This window comes from Athene noctua, chromosome 12, assembly GCF_965140245.1.
Source record: "Athene noctua chromosome 12, bAthNoc1.hap1.1, whole genome shotgun sequence".
Taxonomy (NCBI): domain Eukaryota; kingdom Metazoa; phylum Chordata; class Aves; order Strigiformes; family Strigidae; genus Athene; species Athene noctua.
In genome coordinates this window covers 14,429,537-14,449,917 of record NC_134048.1, presented here as the reverse complement: position 1 = coordinate 14,449,917, position 20,381 = coordinate 14,429,537, and the positions used below count along the sequence as shown (strand labels likewise).

At 46.9% G+C, this 20,381-nt stretch overlaps 1 protein-coding gene across 4 annotated transcripts in view; it reads left to right on the top strand.

The window, feature by feature from the left end:
• The window catches only part of NSD1 (nuclear receptor binding SET domain protein 1), a 66,700-nt gene that overhangs the window by 29,189 nt on the left and 17,130 nt on the right, over window positions 1–20,381 (top strand). For all 4 annotated transcript variants that reach the window (XM_074915792.1, XM_074915790.1, XM_074915793.1 and 1 more), the window contains exons 6-19: window positions 890–1,011; window positions 1,160–1,442; window positions 3,222–3,331; window positions 4,417–4,486; window positions 5,261–5,379; window positions 10,078–10,221; window positions 10,647–10,770; window positions 11,312–11,512; window positions 12,939–13,118; window positions 13,446–13,602; window positions 13,898–14,103; window positions 14,683–14,795; window positions 17,430–17,699; window positions 19,018–19,134. In XM_074915792.1, the coding sequence (XP_074771893.1) occupies window positions 890–1,011; window positions 1,160–1,442; window positions 3,222–3,331; window positions 4,417–4,486; window positions 5,261–5,379; window positions 10,078–10,221; window positions 10,647–10,770; window positions 11,312–11,512; window positions 12,939–13,118; window positions 13,446–13,602; window positions 13,898–14,103; window positions 14,683–14,795; window positions 17,430–17,699; window positions 19,018–19,134 (2,216 nt within the window). The remainder of the gene's footprint in view (window positions 1–889; window positions 1,012–1,159; window positions 1,443–3,221; window positions 3,332–4,416; window positions 4,487–5,260; window positions 5,380–10,077; window positions 10,222–10,646; window positions 10,771–11,311; window positions 11,513–12,938; window positions 13,119–13,445; window positions 13,603–13,897; window positions 14,104–14,682; window positions 14,796–17,429; window positions 17,700–19,017; window positions 19,135–20,381) is intronic.

Sequence of the window (20,381 nt, the reverse complement as noted above, 5' to 3'; positions counted from 1 at the left end):
CTGGGAATTGGTAAAAACATAAACTTGCATCATCTTGCTTTTGCAGCTTGCTGAGTAAAAACGACATAGAGCATCAAGGCTCCTTTTTTTTTTTTTTATTTTTTGGAGGTTGCTGTGCACTGGAGTGTTGAGGTGGTATAGCACGGGTGGTTAGGTTTTTATCAAGGAAATACCTGTTACTAGGTTTCCCTTGTGGTGGTACAGTGTTGTACAAACACAAAAACATAGGAGCCCTGAAGAGCTTGGAGTTGCTGGCGAGGACTGTTTGCTCCCCGATCTCATTGTGGAATCTATTGTCAGGAAGCAAAGGCAATAAATGGGCTTGCAGTAACAGATGGGGAGTACAGGGCTCTTGTAGTATATACAAAAATATGCCAGAGAGGAGGGGGAGGGAAGGAGTTAGGCTTAGGTGTTACTAATGAAAGTAGTGACTGAACCACATTGTGGGAAAAAAGTGTTTTCCCATGTCCCTGCACTAAAACCAAAGGAGTTTCGGTTAACAGCAAAAGTAGCATGGTGAGTCTGCATTGCTAATGGTCTTAGATTTTGGTAAAAGTACTGCAAGAAGGTTAGGTGAAGTTTGTCTAGGGAGAGGTTGAGTGAAATTTCAGGAGCCCTCTGTCAGATATCTAATATTATTTGATTTCTTATCTGAACTGCTTGAAGTTTCATAGGTCCTTAAAAATCTCACCTGCCATGTCTGGATTGTGGAAAATAGGAAGATCAAAAATTATAAGGTTGTTATCAAAGAGAAAGAAGTATTGGGGCTCTTCCCACTTGGAGCCTCTGGAAGAGAAGGCAGGAACAACTGTTATCTACAGATCATGAGGTGAATGTTGTCTTGTGATCATCTCAAACACAGTCTTGAAGCTGCTTTCCTTTTTCTTAGTACATTCAGAGAGGAAACGCCTTAGAAAGCCAAGTAAACGGCTTCTGGAATATGCAGAAGAATATGATCACTTATTTGCACCCAAGAAAAAATCAAAGAAAGGCCAAGAGCAATTGCAAAAGGTGGGTGAAGGCTAATGTGCTCTTCATGGTTATTACTCTGGGGGATTCGGTCTGTGTGCTTTTGATGCTTTCTTGCTGGCTGAGTGTTCTTGCTGTGTGTGGTGCCGTGCAGGATGAATATTTTCACCAACATATTTCACTGTGCTAGGTGAATTCTGTGGTGAGGTCTGAATTTGAAGGAGGTCTTCCTGCACGATGCAGTCCTGACAGAGATACCCAGCGGGGGCCAAGTCCTTTGGTTTCAACTCCATCTTCAGCCAAAGAGTCCCCTCCCATCCTTGAAGCAGAGTGCTCCTTCTCAGAACTAGGATCCCATCCTAGCGGTCAACTTCTAGAAGGATCTTCGAGTTTTCCAGAGCTGGTGCTGTCTTCATCGGATGTTTCTGAAGTTTCTGCTTCTCCAGATGCAGAAGAGAGATTCCTGAAATCAGGTATGTGGGAGGCTGTGTGATTCTGCTTCCGTAAGTGAACACATCACAAGTTCAGTTGAAATTGTCACTTTGGTTAGCGTGAGAAGGTCAGTAGCTGTTAATCTGTTAGTATTTTTTTTGCTTCATTCAGTGACCATTCCTGGTGCTGGGAAGGGAGGGAGGGCAAGTACAGTGGGTGACCTGGTGAGCTGGATGGTTACACTTACACTGTTAGCTTTCTGTGGTGTGTGATGGTCCTCCTTAGGTCATGGCACAGAATACCCCATTGTCCAAATGAGGAAAGTCACAACTCCTTCTCTGAGTCTTTGCCATCTGTGCTTGCAAACAGTGGCATCCCTTCAGCTTCAAGGTCTCTTGCTGCCTGTAAAACCCCTTGGATGAACGTTGCTGTGCTGAGGTTGACACACAAAGTCTAATCGTTGCTCATGGTGTGACCTTTTGCTCTCCTAGGGAGCTTAGGGAGTTGTAGCACAGAAATCCCTCTGGAAAAGCTTTTTTTCCTTAGAGGTGCTAAGCATTTGTAGAAGTTGTTGGAGACTTGTACTAATAGCAGGCCAGGGCCTTAGCTTTCAGTAGGGTACAGTATACGGAGAGCAAGTGCAGTCTGATGGGCTTTTCCCCTTTCCAGCAGAGTCGGTATCAAGGTCTACTCTGCAGTACGCTCATTCTCTGGTAGTGTCTGAAGACATGCCCAGGGTTAAAGCCTGGTGTTCTGACTTGGGAGGGGACATTGTTCCTGTTCTAAAGGGCCTGTGGTCAAAAAAATTGAACCAAGCAGAGAGGTACTGGGAAGTCAGCCTGTTACGTGAATACCATGGGGACTTGTAGGTGTCGGATGGAAAGTTGGATTAAAGGAGGAAAAACTGGGGATGTGAACCTGAGGTTGGAGGTGCAGGAGAACAGTAGAGTGTGCAGCAGTGGAAGCAACATCTGGTATGCAGAGGTTGCATAGCTCTTCCCCTTCCTGAGAAAACTCTCCTCTTGCTGAAGCCTGCAGAGCCCAAGCTGTGGGCAGAGGCTTGCCTTGACAACGACGCCATGTTGTCCCCCCATAAGTGTTTGATGCATAAGCAATGCGTGAAGAGATGTGTCATGGAAGGGGCACAGCTGAGGCTGATAAAGCAAGCAGATGAACAGGGTAAGATGGGTAGAAGGCTGTTTCTGTGGAGTGTCTTGCACTCAGCGTCATCATTTCCTGGTCGTTCTAAGTTTATACTGTTGCCAAAATTAGTGTGGCTGAGCCCAAGTCTAGCAACTCGTTACCTTTTGCGTGCCAGCAAAAGGCTGGAGTAGGAAACGGTGCAGGTTACAGCTTGCTTGTTTGGTGTGTCTTTTCCCAGGTAGTTTTAACCAGGAGCATGTCCTTTAGCATGTTTACTATGTGCAGCATGAATGCTGATGTGAGTGGCGTGGGAGTAGAGGCAGGGCTGTATTTGTCAGTGGTAAGACTGGCTTATGCCAGATCAAAGTGATTGGGAAATTATGATTTCAGCTGCGCTGCCAAGATGTCTTAACCTCCTGGCATTGACTTCATAGTCTGTCTTCCGTGGGTGGATTTTTGTATTACATATTGAGGTATGCCTGAAGGTCATGGCAGACTGTGGTCCATTCTTGTGGAAGTTGTACAGAAACAGGTAATTGGCATCTCTACCCAAGGAGCTTATGATCCCAAACACAGGGTGAAGCAGATTGTTTTGAACTGTTGGCTGATATTTGTTTAATAGTCTGATTGAAGAGAAGAAAACTCCCATTTACCTGATGTGAAGAGTTTCATTGCAGGAAACTTCGAAAGCAAGCGTCAAAGGAAGCCCACTAAAAAGCTCTTGGAATCCAATGATTTGGACACTGCCTTTATACCAAAGAAGGATGAATGGACTCCCCCAAAGAAGGTACTTTCCTTCCAGCTCTTTTGAAAAACCAGATAGAAAACGAGCCTAGACAGCAGACCCTGCTGACTGAGACACAGTGCAATGGGCTGTGGGTTTTTGTTGGCAGTGGCCCAGGAGCAGAGGTCCACCCTTTCCAGAGGTGCTTGTTGCTGTGTTGTGATGAAGAAATCTGCTGAATCCAGATGTGTCCCCCACCCCTCCCCAGTTGTAATGGGGATTAAGTGTTTTGGCTGTAAAATCTCCTGTTCATTGCTTTATATAGAAAAGGGGTTATCCGGATGCTGGCTGGGGAGGTGTGAGCAGGAATGTTCTGTGCAGGAGCTTTCTGTCACTTACATTGCAAGGTAGCTTGAACTTAAACCTAAGGCTTTGTCCTTTTACGTCAGATTTCCTCTGAGTAGTGTTGCCTTTGTTACCTTCCCAAGTGAGCTGGTGAATGGTACGTAAATGCAGAACTGTAGCAGGATAGAGGCTTGAGTTGTATCGCATGTCGTATACAGTGCTTGGTGCAGATTTTTAAAGAAAATGCTTCTCTTCTCTGCTAAACACCCGATATTCAGTGGCATGGCTTGGAAAAAAGCAACTTGTGGCGAACTGTTTCAGGTGGTATACCTGCACAAGACTTGTTGTCACTGTTTGTAAGGCTGATTAATAACAGTTTTCCTCCTTTCCTTTTTCTCTGTGTGGCACAGTCTTAATGTAATTATCATGGTTGCAGTAATGTAGAGGCCAGTGTATTTGGTCTTAAGCTCAGTAAAAGTGTAAAGCCAGAAGAGAGTTTCTCTTCCCGGCAGCTTACAGGGTGTTAGCAGTGTTTTTGGGACAGCTCTGGAAACAGCGGATGATGCTGGTGAGCACAAGACACATCAGACTTGGCATTCCTTCCTGCCCAGAGACTGACTTTTCCATGTGGGATCTGTCACACACACAAAACAAATGTTTTCTTGTAAAGTCTCTAATCACTGATGAATTCATGACCTGAACTGTAAGTTACATGTTGCAGTCATTTGTAAAGGCTCTGAGTCGCTGAGGAACATGCGTCTCTGCTTTGCATCTGGTGATTTGACTCTGTTGTGTATTCGTAGGGCACGGGCCCTTCCGAGAGCGACAGCTCTGAGCTCTACTCGCCAGCCCACTTCTCGGACCTGGGAGAAGGTAAGTGGAGGCAGGGCTGTGGGGGTAGGCTACTGGTGACATTAGGGTCAGTGCCTGTGGCACTGTGTGTGTGTGTAAGGGCTTATGTTTCCTGGGCTTTCTCAGAGGGTGCTTGGCTCAGGTGAGGCAGTGGCAGAAGAAGTAAGTACTGAGATTGTTTACTCATGATACTGTTATGTCTTTGATTTCCCTCTGGAAACTGGAGACAGTGGGCTCATCTTTCCATGAGAGGACGTTCACTTCTCATTCATTGTCTGGGTGCTTGAAGGAAACTTCATCAGCACAGGTCCTGTACCAATACACTGTGTTTTGCCTGGTGACATGCTGTGACCAGGCTGAATGGTGGCTGCCCTGTCCCATGGACAGCTGTGCAGTTGCATTGTGCTCCCTCTCCATCTGCCTTTGTGTCACATTGGTATCAACATGAGGAAGTTTTTGTTGCGGTGCAGTGGGAGGAGGTAGTTATCAGCAACATAAGCTTTGTGTCGGTAACATTTCTGCTTTTCTGTTGGGGGGCTGTCACAGGAAAAGTCAGTGATACTGTTCAGCAACCCAGCAAAGGAAGCTTAAACCAGTATGAACTGGTGGTCCTCTGATGGTTGCAGGACAGAGGGCAGATTGCTTGGAGGCTGGTATTGCCCCAGCCCTTTTGCTCTCAAAGACAGTGGGACCCAGTCTGAAGCTCTCAGAAAAGGTGCAGAACTTGCTGGTGGCACCTGTAGCAAGGGAATTATTTCTGCATTTTCCTTGAGTGGTCTTTCTGTTGCATCCCAGCTTCTGAAAAGCTCTTGGAGAAGCAGCGGAAGCGGAAGAGACAGCGCCATCCCTCTGCTGCAATGCATTCCAAGAAGGAGAGAAATGAGGAAGGGCTGGGGGAGACCCCACACTCTGAGGTACTGTTGGGTATTGCTACATGCTGTCATCCCTATAACCTGTCTGCTACTTCCCAGGGCACTTCACAGAGCCTAGGACAGGTCATCTTTGGCTGGCTGACGTGTCAGTTGGGAGTTTGTCCTGCTGATGCAGTTGCATGAGCTGGAGTTGAAGCTGAAGATACCACCTCGATTTAGTAGCCGTTTTGTGATGATTGCTTAACTTGGGCTCAGTTTTTAAGCTGCTACTCAGCTAATCCTCTAGGAGAGAGGCTGTTCTGATCTGATGGAATCTCATCAGAACAGGATCTGATGGAACCAGATTTTTGCCTGGCATCTTGCTTTGCACGTCAGAAGATCTGTTGTAAAAGGTCTTCTTTGGTGGTGGTGGTAATCTTGCCCTTGTATGCACCAGTATGAAGTACAAGCACTAGACTGTGGACTTCAACCCCTTCTTCCACTTGCCCCTGCACACCAGGGTGAGCAAAGAAGCACGGTAGAGGGGATGTGGGGGACTGTATATGGCTGCTCACAAGAGCCTCTGATTATGTTCTGCCATCCAGCAGAAAGGGATAACTGGGGCAACTCCCTTCTTCTGCATCCCAGCAGTGTTGGTGTACAAGTATCTGACAAGCACATTTTGCCTTTTAGGAATGAGCCAGGTATCACCAAGTGTAGGGGAAGCAAGACTTTTCCTGGGAGAGGTGGGACACCTCTGGGCCTCTCACCATCGCCTCTCACTTCCAGTGGCCCAGGTTCAGCAGCAGGCTGTTCTGTCAGGATAGTCAGTATGTATTTCAGGAGCTAATTACAGACCTATATTGTTATATTTGTTGTTGTTATACAGCTTCCAGGAGAGCACAAACCTCACACTACTTTGAGCAGTGCCAGCCACCCTGCTGCTACTGCTTTTTGAAGAAGGTGTTTCTGATGGGGGTGATAAAGTGGGGTAATACCCCCGGGCTATGCAAGCCTTCCTGTGATGGTGTTAGTGGTCTTTCTGAAGTGTGCTCATCTGGAATCATGTTTCAAGAAGCCTGTACAAATGTCTTTGCCAGTGCTGGGGGGCAGTTAAAACTGTCTGCTCTTAGGTACTAATTAAGAGACTGGCTCAACTCTAAGCCACCAAATTCTCTGTGAATCTTTTATAGGGAAGAAAAGAGGGATCAATTCAGAGCAACAAAGTAGCTAGGCCACAGCTCTGAATCCTGTGCTCACCATTCACTGCAGGGGAAGCTCAGGGAGTCTTAACTGCCTCCAACCTTAGATATGTGTTAAGTACCTGAAGTTAGGTATGGTAAACCATGCCAAAAACCTCCAAAACCAAAAGGCAATGCTTGGCACCTTTTGCCAGCATCATTTCTCTGTGATTGTGTCTCTTAAGCTGCTGTGAGTGTTCACCCCTTGGCTTAGGTGAGTATATGGGTACTGGTGAATATTGGGGTGCCATGGGAATGCAGTTGCGCTTTCATGTGGAACTCAGACCATGCTGGTCCCTGAGTGACTTTCCACACACCAGGCAAGGAACTCCACTTTGTGCTGAATGGTGCTAGAAGAAATAGACAGTCTGATACAGCACAGCGAAGCCTTGGATCCAGCTGCTTTCAGAGGAAAAGAGCAGAGGAAAGCTTGTCTGCCTGGGCTGATCTAAACAGCTTTCTCTGTCCTTGCCTGTCTATGGAGCCAGGAGTGCAAGTTTACAACATCAGGGCAGCAAGAGACTGAGAGAAGGGGATGGAAAATGCTGTTGAAATGGTTGTCAAGGTTATGAGCCAAGGTCAGGCTGTGCCAGAGAACAGGCCAGGCATTTGAGGATGTGCCAGATACAGCAGCAGAGATAGCTCTGGAAGAAGACCCAAGATGAGACACCTGCCCTCTGTAGGAGGTATGTGGTTTTGCAGTGCTCATGCTGGGTAGGGAAGGAGGGGGAACAGTGTGACAAGTTCTTTAAAGTGATGGCCTTGAATGGTGAGCCCCTTCTCCATGTTTACAAAGCACAGGTATCTAGCGTTGCCCATCCTATGACATTGCCTTCCCTGTGTGGCTCTGGGAGCACTGATTAAAATAAGGCTAAGATCCTGGCCTGTGGAACATGCAGACTGGCCAACTGTTTGCAGAACCAAATAGGATGGGTTTAGGCTGAAAGAGCAGGGCTATAGAATGCTGTGCCGCACTGGGCAGTGTGGGCCCAGTTGTTAAGGTAGCATTGCTACTAACAAATGCTTTTGGATCTGAAGAGGGAATTGGTGATTAATGTTATATGACTCCTGGAGGCATTTTAGTCTCCCATTGCATTAACATGTAAAACACAGCCATCAGGACTCAAACCAAGTCGTCCTAGCAGCCATGGTAGAAAGCAGCCAGAAGGATTGAAAGACAATCCAGTTTAAATCTCTCATACCTCTGTCTGGAGCAAATCTGAGTATGTCCTCCCCCTTACAAAACACTGTCTTGAAATCTTAGCTACGGCAGGAAGCTAGTGCCACTGACCACTGGATCGGTGGGGCTTGTTTACCAGCACCCTGCCCCTCCTGACAGGGACCTCGTTGACCTCAGGAGGGGCTGAGCTCACCTTGTCTGTAACACTGGGGCCCCAGCATAAGCAGAAGCTATAGCTGATGTTATTTGCCCATACCAGTAGCTGATTAACCCGGCTCTTGTTCTTTGTTACAGTGACCCCTGCAATCCTGAGGTCACTGAGCTGAGCAGAAGAGGGAGCACCTATGTAGGAATAGGAGGACCTGAGCTCTACCCAGTCCTTGGAGCGCTGCTCACCAGTGCTGCTCCTGGAGCATTCCAGGAGCCAAAGCAAGTGCTTGGGCCAGAGAACTGCCTTGCAGCAGACTACATAATTCCTAGCAGAAATACAGCTGCAGGAGCAGAAGTATAGCACTTAGCTTGAGAAGATGCTATTGCTTATAGAGGCAAAGGTGGCTGTTGTGTTGTTAGATGGTCTTTTTACCAGTGATGTAGAGACCTTTTCCTTCCCTCTGCCAGGGCTTTGTGGTAGGGTGGTAGCAGCTTACATGCTCCTTACGGGTATTCCTGCAGGCTGCGTCACTGCCAGCCTTCCAGTGAGATTGTGATGATAGTCTGCAAGGCTGTTCGCTGTATGGTATGTTGGACTGGCAGTAGTTTGTAGGTGGGACTTTGCTTTTTTGGTGCTTAATAAAGGCAATTTATACCATACATCTTTGTATTGTGTTCTTTAATATACTGTCAGTGCACCTGTCCATCAGTGCTCCACTGTAAAATGTCCCCGAATAAAAGCATACTGCTACATTCAGGGAATGGAAAAAAAAAAAAACAAAAACAACAACCCAACAAACCACAAAACAAAAACTTGTCAAAGGAAGCATCATTATCTGGCCAGAATGTCAACTCCTTTAAACTTGGGGAAATCTTTATATCCTCCTTTTGCTTCGACTAATAATATGTTCAGGGGCTATTCAGTTCAGCTTAGAAGCTTTAGTAGCACTACAACTCGGGCTGGTACTCTCCCATACAGAAAGTGGTGCAAAGCTCCCTCTCGTGATCATTAGGTGGGCTGCAGTTTGAATTCCTCACAAGGTCTTCCAGGTGTAGTCTGTGTCTGGGCACACACTGGCTATGGCTTGGTGACCCAAGGAGGAACTGCCAGCTGTGCACTGAGAGCAGTCAGCTAACTGCAGTGAGCTGGGATATTGAAAATGGCAGTGTCCTTAATATGTTCTTGCTTAAAGCACTTAGCTAAAGGCATCACTTTGGTGCAGCCACGCTGGAATGGCAGCTGGGGCTGTGAGACTGCCACAGTGCTGCCTAGGCTGTACTGAGGGGCTGGGAAGCTGGCAGGAGGGTGTTAACTAGCCCTGACAAAAGTGAAGGCAGTGCTACCACGTGCAGCTCCAGGACAGCAGTGTCTTGTGGTAGAAACAATCTCTAGGACACATACTGCTCTCCTTCCCTCTAACAGTGTCTGGCCAGGTCCCATGGACTTGTCCAAAGGTGCCCTTCCACCTCTGGAAATGTTACAGCAGGATCCCTGACTTGGCCCATGAGGGTGTAGTTGGGCCTTTATCATTTGAAACCTATCTTCTTGGCAGGATGCTCCTTCAGCTGTAGCTGTTGGGGTCAGTGCTGTGATACTCATACAGGACAGATGCTTATAAAGGACTCACTACTGCAGGCAGGGTGGTGGTGTAAATGCCCTGCTGCACTGGTCACTTTGGTGTTGGCCAGCTAGTTCTTACTAGCACAGGCCTCAAGTACCTACATACTTGTATTTCACGTGGGTTAGGACAGGCTGAGACAAATGTGAGGAAAACTCTGGCTCGTTTTCTGGGTGACAACTACAGTAGAGGTTGTTTGAAGTTTTAATTTGCATTTCCACTGCAAGCAGACATTGGCATGCAGGATGCTTCAGGCTATTCCAGCCTACCCAATTTGTTTCTATGCAGGGCAATATTTTTCTTCCTCAGCCATAACTCCTTCAGAGAAGGGTTATGCACAGGAAAATAATTGTGTTGAGTGTTTATTTTTAAATAATCTAATAACTTAAGAACTCTTTCCTTTTCTTTCTTGTAAGTCTTTTGATGGAACTATTTGGGGGATGTTCTCTCCAGGGTGGATAACACATACAGATCAACTGCCAAACCTGTTCTGTGCTCAATGGCTGAATTTGTAGTTTCCAGGTCAGGACAGCAACTACTGACAGCCCTGATTCTGGATTTCTTTTTAAAGGGCGAAACATCGGTTCACGGGACTGCTGCAAGCCCCAAAGAGGGTAATGAAGAGGGGTCAGAGAACGACCATGGAGTGCCTTCATCCAAAAAGATGCAGGGGGAGCGTGGTGGAGGAGCAGCTCTCAAGGAGAATGTGTGTCAGGTAGTGTCCTTGAAACCTCTTTGAAACTTTATCTCTCTAAAGTGTTTTTGTGTAAGTTTGGGGACATGCTAGTGCCCCAGGTAAGCCCAGGTAGCCTCAAGGTGCTTGTTATAGAATTAACTATCTTTTTGTGGTTCTGTATTGAGCCTTTCCTCTGCTATTGCCTTTTCTACTGCTAAATTTCACAGATGTTAGGGATACACGACCAACATAAGATTCATTTTAGCTGATGCACGGTAACAGGGACTGGATGGCAAATGGCAGTGGTGATGCACAAACCACCTGAATTTACTAATACAAGAAAACCAGCTTTTTTCCACAGGAGTTTCTGCTGGCAGTCCTGGCCAGCACACAGATTGTTGCTGTCTGGGATGAGCGGGGGAAGGAGGTTGCTCAGAGCTGACACAGTGCTTCCTTCCCCGCAGATCTGTGAGAAGCCAGGGGAGCTGTTGCTGTGTGAGGCGCAGTGCTGTGGTGCTTTCCACCTGCAGTGCCTTGGGCTCTCCGAGATGCCAAAGGGCAAGTTCATCTGCAATGAGTGTTCCACAGGTACGGCAGCTTTTGTGAGCGCAGAAGCACAGGGTGCTTGCTCACCTCGTGCTTCCTTTGCTGGAGTGATGTGCCTGCAGTAAGGCCGCTAACTAGCTCTCAGTCCTCTGATTATCGGTTTGATAATGAATGACTTTCAGATTAACTGATCTTACTGTTGATTCAGGCATGTGGGGTGTGAAGAAGTGAGAAGGGATCTGGTGAGAGAGAAGGGGTAATTCTTCTTATCTGGGGAGAGAGGGCTGGTGGAGAGGATGAGTCTGGAGCGGGCTGGAAAGTGGGGAATGTCTAAGTAGGGTTTTTGATTTTTGGTTTTTATCTTATTTTTCCCTGGCTTGAAATCACAGCTTTTTTTTTTTTTTTAAATCTGGAGTTTTATTGCAGCTGCAGGCGAAACCAGCCTGCTGCAGAGACCTGTACTTTGGGATAGGTACAGCAGGTTAGGAAGTTGTGATGTGCTAATACGCAGCCTAGTGGAAGTGTCAGGTCTTCATTTAACCTTTCTACGTGACTGGTTTTACATCTGCTGCTCTTTCTCTAGGGGTCCATACCTGCTTTGTGTGCAAGAGCTGTGGGGAAGATGTAAAACGGTGCTTGCTGCCCCTCTGTGGGAAGTATTACCATGAAGCGTGCATACAGAAGTACCCGCCCACCGTCATGCAGAACAAGGGCTTCCGATGCTCCCTGCACATATGTATGACTTGTCATGCTGCTAACCCGGCAAACATCTCTGCATCTAAAGGTACCAAAATCTTCTAGGGTGCTCTAGGGGATGCAGTTCTAAGCTTTCTTTGCTTCAAGTCCACTGTGCAGTTACCTGGTTCTTTATGTAGATCTTGTCTTTGCCACAGTGCTTGCTGTAGCGTTTTCTGAGGAATAGCTTCTCTCAGGAGAGTGGAAGGGGTGGTGTCAGTTTGCGAGGTTGCTGCTCATCAGCACTCCTGATGGTCAGACACGGCAACTAAAATGTTCTCGTCTGTCCTGACGCTTGGATGCCTGCACGTCCCGCGATGCCACATGCCTCTCTGGGGTTTTGAATAAGTCTCTGGAGCTGTATGGACACTCTCCTGTTTCTCCTATGTACTTTACACTGTGCCACTGCTACAGATGGCGCCTGCTCAGCAGCACTGGCTATCAAGGCAATGGCGTAGAGACCACTGTAGTAAAAACTATGGTACTGTTCTAGTTCATCTTTTTTTATAGTGCAAACTCTTTGTCTTGTAGTAGTGACGGCCTTGGGCTAAGCTTCTCAGGCAAACATTTGTTTGAGCTGTTTGCAGCAATACCTTGACCTTTATCTCACATGATTAAACTTAACTTTTTTGTGATTGCCATGTATTTTTGCTTGTAAACCTGCCTTTCTTTAAATCCTCGGTATCTTAAGTGACAATAAGATCAGCTCTTATTTTTATCCTGAGGGTCTGTGTTAAAGTTGTCTTTTTTTTTCCCCACGTATCAGTATTTGGTGTAGAAGACAACACTAAGGCCTAAAGCCCACAGCTGACCACTTCCTCACTCAACATTTGCATTGTGTTCCTCAGGCTGCTGCCTTTTGGTGGTCAGGCTTACCCCTTCCCTCCCACCTCTTCTCCCTTTTTGTAATCTCCTGTGAGGAACTGAAAACAGGCTCTCAAAAGCCTTGGATAAATTAGGCCTGTAGGCAATTCTGAATTCTGCATTCCGGAATTTCAGGGTAAAATCTGATAAAATGGAGAGGCAAGTGCTGATGTTTTCAGAAGCTACACAGATTGGTTTTGTTATGTGTAGCTAAGCACTTGGAACACCCTTTCTGTAATTTCTGTCTGAGCTGATTTACTAATTATTTGTGTATGATAGGAAGCAGTCCCAGCCTATGAACTCGTGAACTGTCTCTGCACAGCATGCAGGAAGTTTTTCACTTCTAAATAAGACAATTTTATATATGTTATATACAAATATCTATTAAAGATATTTATAATTTTAGATATAATTTGTTATACTAGATACCCATTAAATTATTTAATATAACATGGACAGTCTATAAAAATTAAAGGTAGGTTTCCTTTTCCAAAGATCACCTATGGTTGCTGGGTTTTAGCTGAGGTATCAATAAAGGCTAGTTTTGGCAGGAAACAAAAAATTGTCCTCCTTTAGAGGTTCACAGTGTTCCCAACATGTTCTGGTGCTAGGTCGCTTGATGCGCTGTGTGCGGTGTCCGGTTGCGTACCACTCCAATGACTTCTGCCTGGCTGCTGGGTCCGTGGTCCTCGCCTCCAACAGCATCATCTGCCCCAATCACTTCACTGCACGGAGGGGCTGCCGCAACCACGAGCACGTCAACGTCAGCTGGTGCTTTGTCTGCTCAGAAGGTAAGACGGTCTGTGCTGGGTCCCCTGTCACCAAGGAACGGCCTGACAAGAAGTCATTAGAGCAGGCAGAAGCTTTCTCTATCCAGAGTGTGCCAGTGAGAACTGCAGAGAACGGATTGCATTCCCATCCATCCACATTTAAGTCCAGTTTCAGGCTAGGATGTGTTCTGGATCCTTGGAACGGTTCTTTTTGCAGCATGAGTAGGGTACAACTTTTGAAAAGGGTTTGCAGAAGATCATCATGCCCTTTTCTCAGTGGCGTCTGTCTTAGAGTGTGGAGTTCAGGGCTCTGTACAATGACTGATAAATTCCTCCTCTTTTTTGCAGGGGGCAGCCTTTTATGCTGTGAGTCGTGCCCAGCTGCGTTTCACCGTGAGTGTCTAAACATTGAGATGCCAGAGGGAAGCTGGTATTGTAATGATTGCAAGGCAGGCAAAAAGCCACACTACAAAGAAGTAGTCTGGGTGAAAGTTGGGCGCTACAGGTAGGTGAAGGTAGAACAGACTTGTCCCCATCTCTTGCTCATGCTGTGCTCATGGTGACTGAGGTGAGAAGCTGCTCCTCTCTGCAGGGTACAGTGCAGCAACCTGTGGCTTTTTTGCATGCATGTAGTGGCTAGTAAAATATGTGTTTTTCTCCTCCAGTAGCCTCTCGTCTCCCCACCAGCCTTGTTGGTAGCCCTCACAGACTTTTTGTCGGTGTCTCCGTGCAGTAGTATACTTCTGAGGCGGTTGGAAGTGGGGAAGACAGAGGTTTCATCTTGCCCTTCCATCTTGCAGGTGGTGGCCAGCTGAGATTTGCCATCCTAGGACAATTCCTGTCAACATCCAGAAAATGAAACATGACATTGGTGAGTTCCCTGTGCTGTTCTTCGGCTCCAAGGATTACCTGTGGACCCACCAGGCCCGTGTGTTCCCTTACATGGAAGGTGATGTCAGCAGCAAAGACAAGATGGGGAAGGGCGTGGATGGCATATACAAGAAAGGTAACTTGTCTTCATCCAGGGAGGGAGGTACATGTTCTTTTTCTTTTCATTCCCATTTGGAGAGTGGCATTCTTGTAACAGAAAAACGTTGTCTTAGAGCTAAAGTGAAATTAAATCTGTAGAATGAGCCGCTGCTTATCTGTCATCCAGCACACTCAAAATGTCCATTGGTCTGATGACTTCCAGAGAGGGAGAAGGGTATGCAGATCTTGAATGCTTCTCCAGCTCTGACATAGCTGCTCTAAATCCGAGTGAGCTGCTACTTTGTCATCATCCCTGTGTCTAATACAGTCATTATCTGTGTATACAAATGGATCTGCCTGACACCTCTGCCCAAAAGCAGGCAGAGCTAGCTGACAGTTTGAATGCTTCATCACCCATGGGCAGGTACCTTCCTGTAACTCCTGTAGCTGCCCTACTGCGCTGGCCTTTTCTTCACCCCCCTCCAGTGAACCTATCTCTCAAGTATGTGGCCAGGGAGGTTTGCTTGTGGAGCTGTGAGCACTGGGTGGACACTGGCAGCCCAGCTCTGGGTGAGGGGAGGATGTTCCTCGTAACACAGCCTGTTCTCTCACTTAGCTCTCCAGGAGGCTGCAGTAAGATTTGAAGAGTTGAAGGCACAGAAAGAACTGAGACAGCTTCAGGAAGACAAAAAGAATGACAAGAAACCTCCTCCCTACAAACACATCAAGGTGAGGGCAAGTGAGGGGGGACAGGGGCAGAAGAGAAGTCTTGAGCTGGCAGTGCAGGTGGTTTACAGGTATACAGAAACATTTCTACTGCTTGGGCATCTGGCTGCATTTGAAGGTTATTTGGGTCCTCTCAGTATCTTTACTCATGCTCCACAGAAAGGTTTCATGTGTGCACAGGACTGTGTGGAAGCTGGACACCAGTAGTACAGGTACTCTGATTTACTGGAACAGATCTGGACTTCTCTGCTGTTCTGTGTCAGTTGTGATCTGAAGGAAGTCCCTCTGTACTGTGGGAACTTAGCGGGGAGTGCTGGTAATACACAGTGTGCTCAATACTGCGTGCTACTGACGGCAAGGTGGGCATCCCAGGTGGTGCAAGGTAGGAGATGGTCATGGTGCAGTGGAGCAGAGCTGTGTGGGGGATGGTAACCCACAATATCCTGTTTCATCTCTGCTGTTGTTTTATATCTTTCTATATCAGTTGGTGACTGAACAGAAATAGTAAGAGATCTATGTGATGGAATATCAGGTGTCTTGCTGAATTTTGGGGAACTCTTCATGTTTAGAGCTGTATTTTGAGATATAATTGAAACAACAATAGAAGTCCTGTAGGATGGAGGTGACTTGAGAAGAGAGCTCGAGTACGTGTGCTTGAGATGTGGGTCCAGACTGATCCGAAACCCAGTGACTCAGGGACTGAGTTCTTTCTTCGTTGCCTCTGTCTGCTCCTTCCCTTTCTTATGTGGCAAACTATGAAAGCTTAACTGATTGCTGACACTTCCTGTTTCTAGCTGGGATTTCTAGGCAGGCAGGTATATCCTGCATGAGTTACTCTACAGTGTAAAGAACACAACTGAATGCTGTGGCAGCACTATGGGTCGGGCAGCTTCAGTGGAGGAAATAGTTTATCACTACAGGTATTTTTAAGCCTGTCTCTGGCTGCAACATGAAGGAACTTTGGAAGCAGTTGGAGCCTTTGAAATATCCTTTTAGTATAAATAATAATGGTCATGATCATTAGCCATGGCAGCTCTTCTGAGATCTGTGTACAAGGTGTTTGTCTCTGTGAAAGCAGAGCAGTTTGCAGGAGCATACAAGGAACTGGATGGAGAAGGCTTTAGGGTGGAATGGCTGAAGCTGGCTGTGTCTGCTCCCATCCCGGCATTCTAAGGAGATCAGCATCTCGGGATCCATCCCAAGGAGCACCAACACAAGAGGCTACTGCAAAATACACTTGGGATCCTTCATTGGATCAGGGTTGTGGCTAGTCCAAGCATTGTGTCCTGTTTTGGAACTGATTTTGTACCAGCAATGCCTCGGAAAGTAGGGCTGGCCTGCTGGGTGTGCATGCCTGCTGAGAGGGGCACCACACCCAGACACCGTGGTCACTTGCGGTGGTAGTGCCAGAGCCAGCAAGGGCACCTCTGCCCAGTGGTGGATGGTCCTAATCCTGTGAGTCTCGTCACTCTTAACGAGGTGATGAGCTGACACTCTGAGTAAGGGATGGGAAGCAGTGGAGGAAAACACAAGAGTGACAAGGAAAGTTGGAGGTGGGAGACAATACTAGGAGGAAGGGGAGGCTGTGTTGAAGAGACTATTCAGGAGTTTCTTCAGAATTTGCTTTTAAACAGAGGAGGAAGAGGATGATCAGGGCTAGGCCAGCCTCAGGCAGGCTGCCAGCATGGAACCTGCTCAGTGGTTGGGACTAGATAAATTGTGTGGGAGCTGGAATAGTTTTGCTAAATGATCCCCTTCTTTTGTGTCCCGGGAGAGGAGAGGGTGCTGATGGTATTGCTCACCTGGGTGAAGAATAGCAAGGAGCTTTTCTTCAGTGTCTCTCTCAAAAGTCCTGACTTTCTGTTGCCTGCTTTTCAGCGTTCGCTACCTTTAATCAAAACCAAAGGACCCTGCTCATGCCACAGACACGCCAGTCGCTTCTCCAGCCGGTGCTGCACTCTGCTTCCTTCTGGAGTGGTTTTTAGAGAGCTCCTTGTCTTAACTCTGAGCTCCAATTTGGGCCTTCCAACCCCAGCTTTGTGTGGTTTTTATTTCATTTACATCCGCAGGACAGTTGGGTAGGGAGCTAACTGCTTGTGGCCTGGTACAGAGGTGGGCCCTCTGTACTCACAGGCACACTTGCCTGGTTCTCATAGTGACTGCTGAGAGCACAAACCAGCTTGAAGGTAACGCATTCAAAAATCAGGGCTGTAAGGAAAAGGACCTGACACTTGGGAGACTGGAGAAGGTGTTGTTTCACGCAGAAAATGGGTTTGCTGTCAGTCGCAGGTACGGTGTGCACCCAGCAGGAGCACTGGGTCACCTGGGCTGGATATAGACACAGTGGTGATGGGGAGGGGGACACTTGGCAGCCTCTCTCCTCTCCGGGGTCACAGAAGACACACTGCACCAGGTGATGGTCACGGGGAACCCGCATATTCCCTAGCTCTCTTCCCTCTAACCTTTTGAAACAGTGTGCTCAGAAGTACGTATGTGCCTGTACTTGTGTTCTTCTGCCCCTCCCTGTAACTAACTCACACTGCAGCCCATCAGCTCATGGGTGAGGGTTGAGTGTAGAAGTGACAGTCAGGAATACCTGTTGTTCTTAAGAGCTAACGTCCTTTGTGTACATTCAAGGTGAACCGGCCGGTGGGTAAGGTGCAGATCTTCACTGCAGACCTGTCCGAGATACCACGGTGCAACTGCAAACCAACAGATGAAAACCCCTGCGGCCTGGACTCCGAATGCATCAACCGCATGTTGCTCTATGAGTGCCACCCCATGGTGTGCCCTGCTGGGGAGCGCTGCCAGAACCAGTGCTTCTCCAAGCGGCAGTATCCCGAGGTACAAATCTTCCGCACCTTGGCACGAGGCTGGGGCTTGCAAGCCAAAACAGACATCAGAAAGGTACGTCCTCTGTTTCTGCATGTAATTTTCTCTTGCCACTTCTCTCTTGCTTGTTGTTGGTTTTAATAGATTTGAAAATTACCATCTTCCATAATTTGAAGGACTTACTACTGTAGAATGCCGTTTAGGAAAGAAATGGATGAATTTCACTTTTTCAATCCTGACAAGAAAGTTTTGGCTCAGCTAACCAAGAAAATGGTTTGCATGTTGGTGTCTCACAGGGTAAGAAAGGTGATTGCTCAATCTGTCTGCTTGTATGGATGATGGGCTTTGAGTAGACCCAGAACACTGTCTTGAAAACGGTGTGTTCAAGATTTCTGTTTGGGGAACAGTGGTTAAACCTCCCCCCCCATTCTTGAATAGCCAGGCATTTCTAGCATGAGAATCTTGTATCAGAAACTGAAACCAGGGCTTGGCTCTTGCAAAAGGATAATGTCTTGGAGATACCTGTTTCAGAAATAATAATAGCTATCTCCGGCTAAAAAAACACTTGTATGTATTTTTTTAACTCCAGAGTTTTGCGGAACCACATCTGCACTGAATGAAGGAGGAAGAATGTTAAAGCAAAGAATCCTGAAGCTAGAATAGGGTGAAGTGAACAGAGGACAATTAGCATAGTAGGAGAAGAATGTCTGAAAAAGGAGTAGGGACAACATGCTAGGGTGGGGGCTTGATAGCAGAAGTAAAAATGTGAGTCTATCCTGTTCATGCTTTGCTGCCTGCTGTGATGCAGGTTAAAGCTTCTCTGCTGTTCCACGCACCTGTTATATTTCACTTTCAGCAGATGGTCTGGAAGCAGCAAAACGTAGTTGTTTAATGAAGGCACCTACTAGCCTCAGTGTGGCAGAGCTGGGGTTCCCTCTGAGGCCTGAAGTACTGTTTCTGTGGTACTTCACTGCAGGGGAGCTCCATGGATTTACTGCAGGAGCAGGTGCCTTAGGTGTGGTTGGTCCCCAAAGGATTACTGTTTCCAGATGGAACATAGTTAGGCAGTGCTTTGAGCTTTGCTGCAAAGAATTACTCTTGTGGTTAACTTTATGCTGTCCCTCAATATTAATTATTTCAGATTATTCACAAAGAATAATCTGATGGCCATTGCTGCTTTATTTAATTTAGTTCAAGTTATTTGTTGAGCATGTGAAGTTGGATGTATGACTCTTGGTGAAGATAAGTCAAACTGGCTGCAAAGTATAGAGGAAGATCTCTAGGAAAAGGTTTCCACAAAGGAAATGGGAACTATGTTTTGTTGCGAAGGTGGATGTTCCTCCATCCTGGAGGGAATTTGTCTCATCTTACCGTCTTGTTTTCTCTCTGGCAGGGTGAATTTGTTAATGAGTATGTTGGGGAGCTAATTGATGAGGAGGAGTGCCGAGCCCGAATCCGCTATGCTCAGGAGCATGACATCACCAATTTCTACATGTTGACACTGGATAAGGTATGTGGAAGCAATTTTTCTTGCCAGCATCCTAGACAGAAGTAAAATAATTGCAAGGAAGGCTTGATAGTGGTCTTCAGCAAGTAAGAAGGTGCTAAGTGTTGCTGATCAGCTGGTCTACATTTCCACTGAAGGGAAGACTAAAAGGATGGACTTAACCTACTGTAGAGAAGCTTCAGACTGGGTATTAGAATTAGGAGGAAAGTCTGAACTGACCTCTTTGAAGTTTATTCAGAAGAGGGGAGGCAGTTTTCTGAGGGCAGTTGTCTGAGGATTGTAGAGCCTACTTCAGCATAACAGGGTGAATTTTGTAACCTCAGAACCCTTCCCAGCAGCTGAACCGTGGAGAGTCCAGAACTGTGCTGGTGTGTGCCAGAGAGGCATTGGCCCTTAGGTGGACAAGTATCAAGTGCAGTGAGACCTTCATTTAAGTTCAGATCCCAGATCTTGCAGATTTCAGTAGATGGGTGGAGTTTTACACCCACAGACTTCTCAGTGGGTCCTGGAGGCTGGGTTGTTGATGTGAGTTCCAGGGTTTCTCAGGTGAGTAGTTTTGTCAGCTGCTTTCCACACTTTGTCACTCAACCTTGGGGAAGATTAGAAGGAAACTATGAAAGCAGGCACAGGAAGATGCTGTCAGTGTGGGACAGGATAACAAGGTGACTGCTTTCTGGCTCTCCCCTCCTTTTGCTGCAAATTCTCACTGACCCTATTTTGTTCTCCTTGTCTGGCTGATGGGTGGGAGCAGGAACAAAACCAAGTGTTAGTATCTCCCTCATTATTACAAAACCAAATCTCAGTTGCAGCTGCCCTCTTGTCTCCAACACGGTCTAACAAATGATAGTGTACTGCACAGAAGTGTATCTCGCACATCACATACTGTTCTGTTTTCTTTCTGTACATTGAGGTACAAGAAAGAGGAATTAATACTTTGCTTTTAAGCAGAAGTTGGAGTCTGAAACTGCCAGTGATGCACTGGAAGTGTGTTTATCCACTACTGACCCCGCAGGGAGAGCTGACTTCCCAAAAAGGAGCAGTAGCACTTTCCTGAGTGTTCGGGAGCCCCTGTGTCTCTGAAGAGGAATGTTGTGCAGGAGACTGTATTGCCATGTGATCTGCCATCTCCGACCAGAGACATCGGTGTGTGGGAACTGGCTGGGTGTCTGTTGATTGTGCAGGCGACACTCACCCTTGGTTAAAACCCATTACAAACTCTGTGCTTTCCAAGTGTCACCAGACTTTTCACT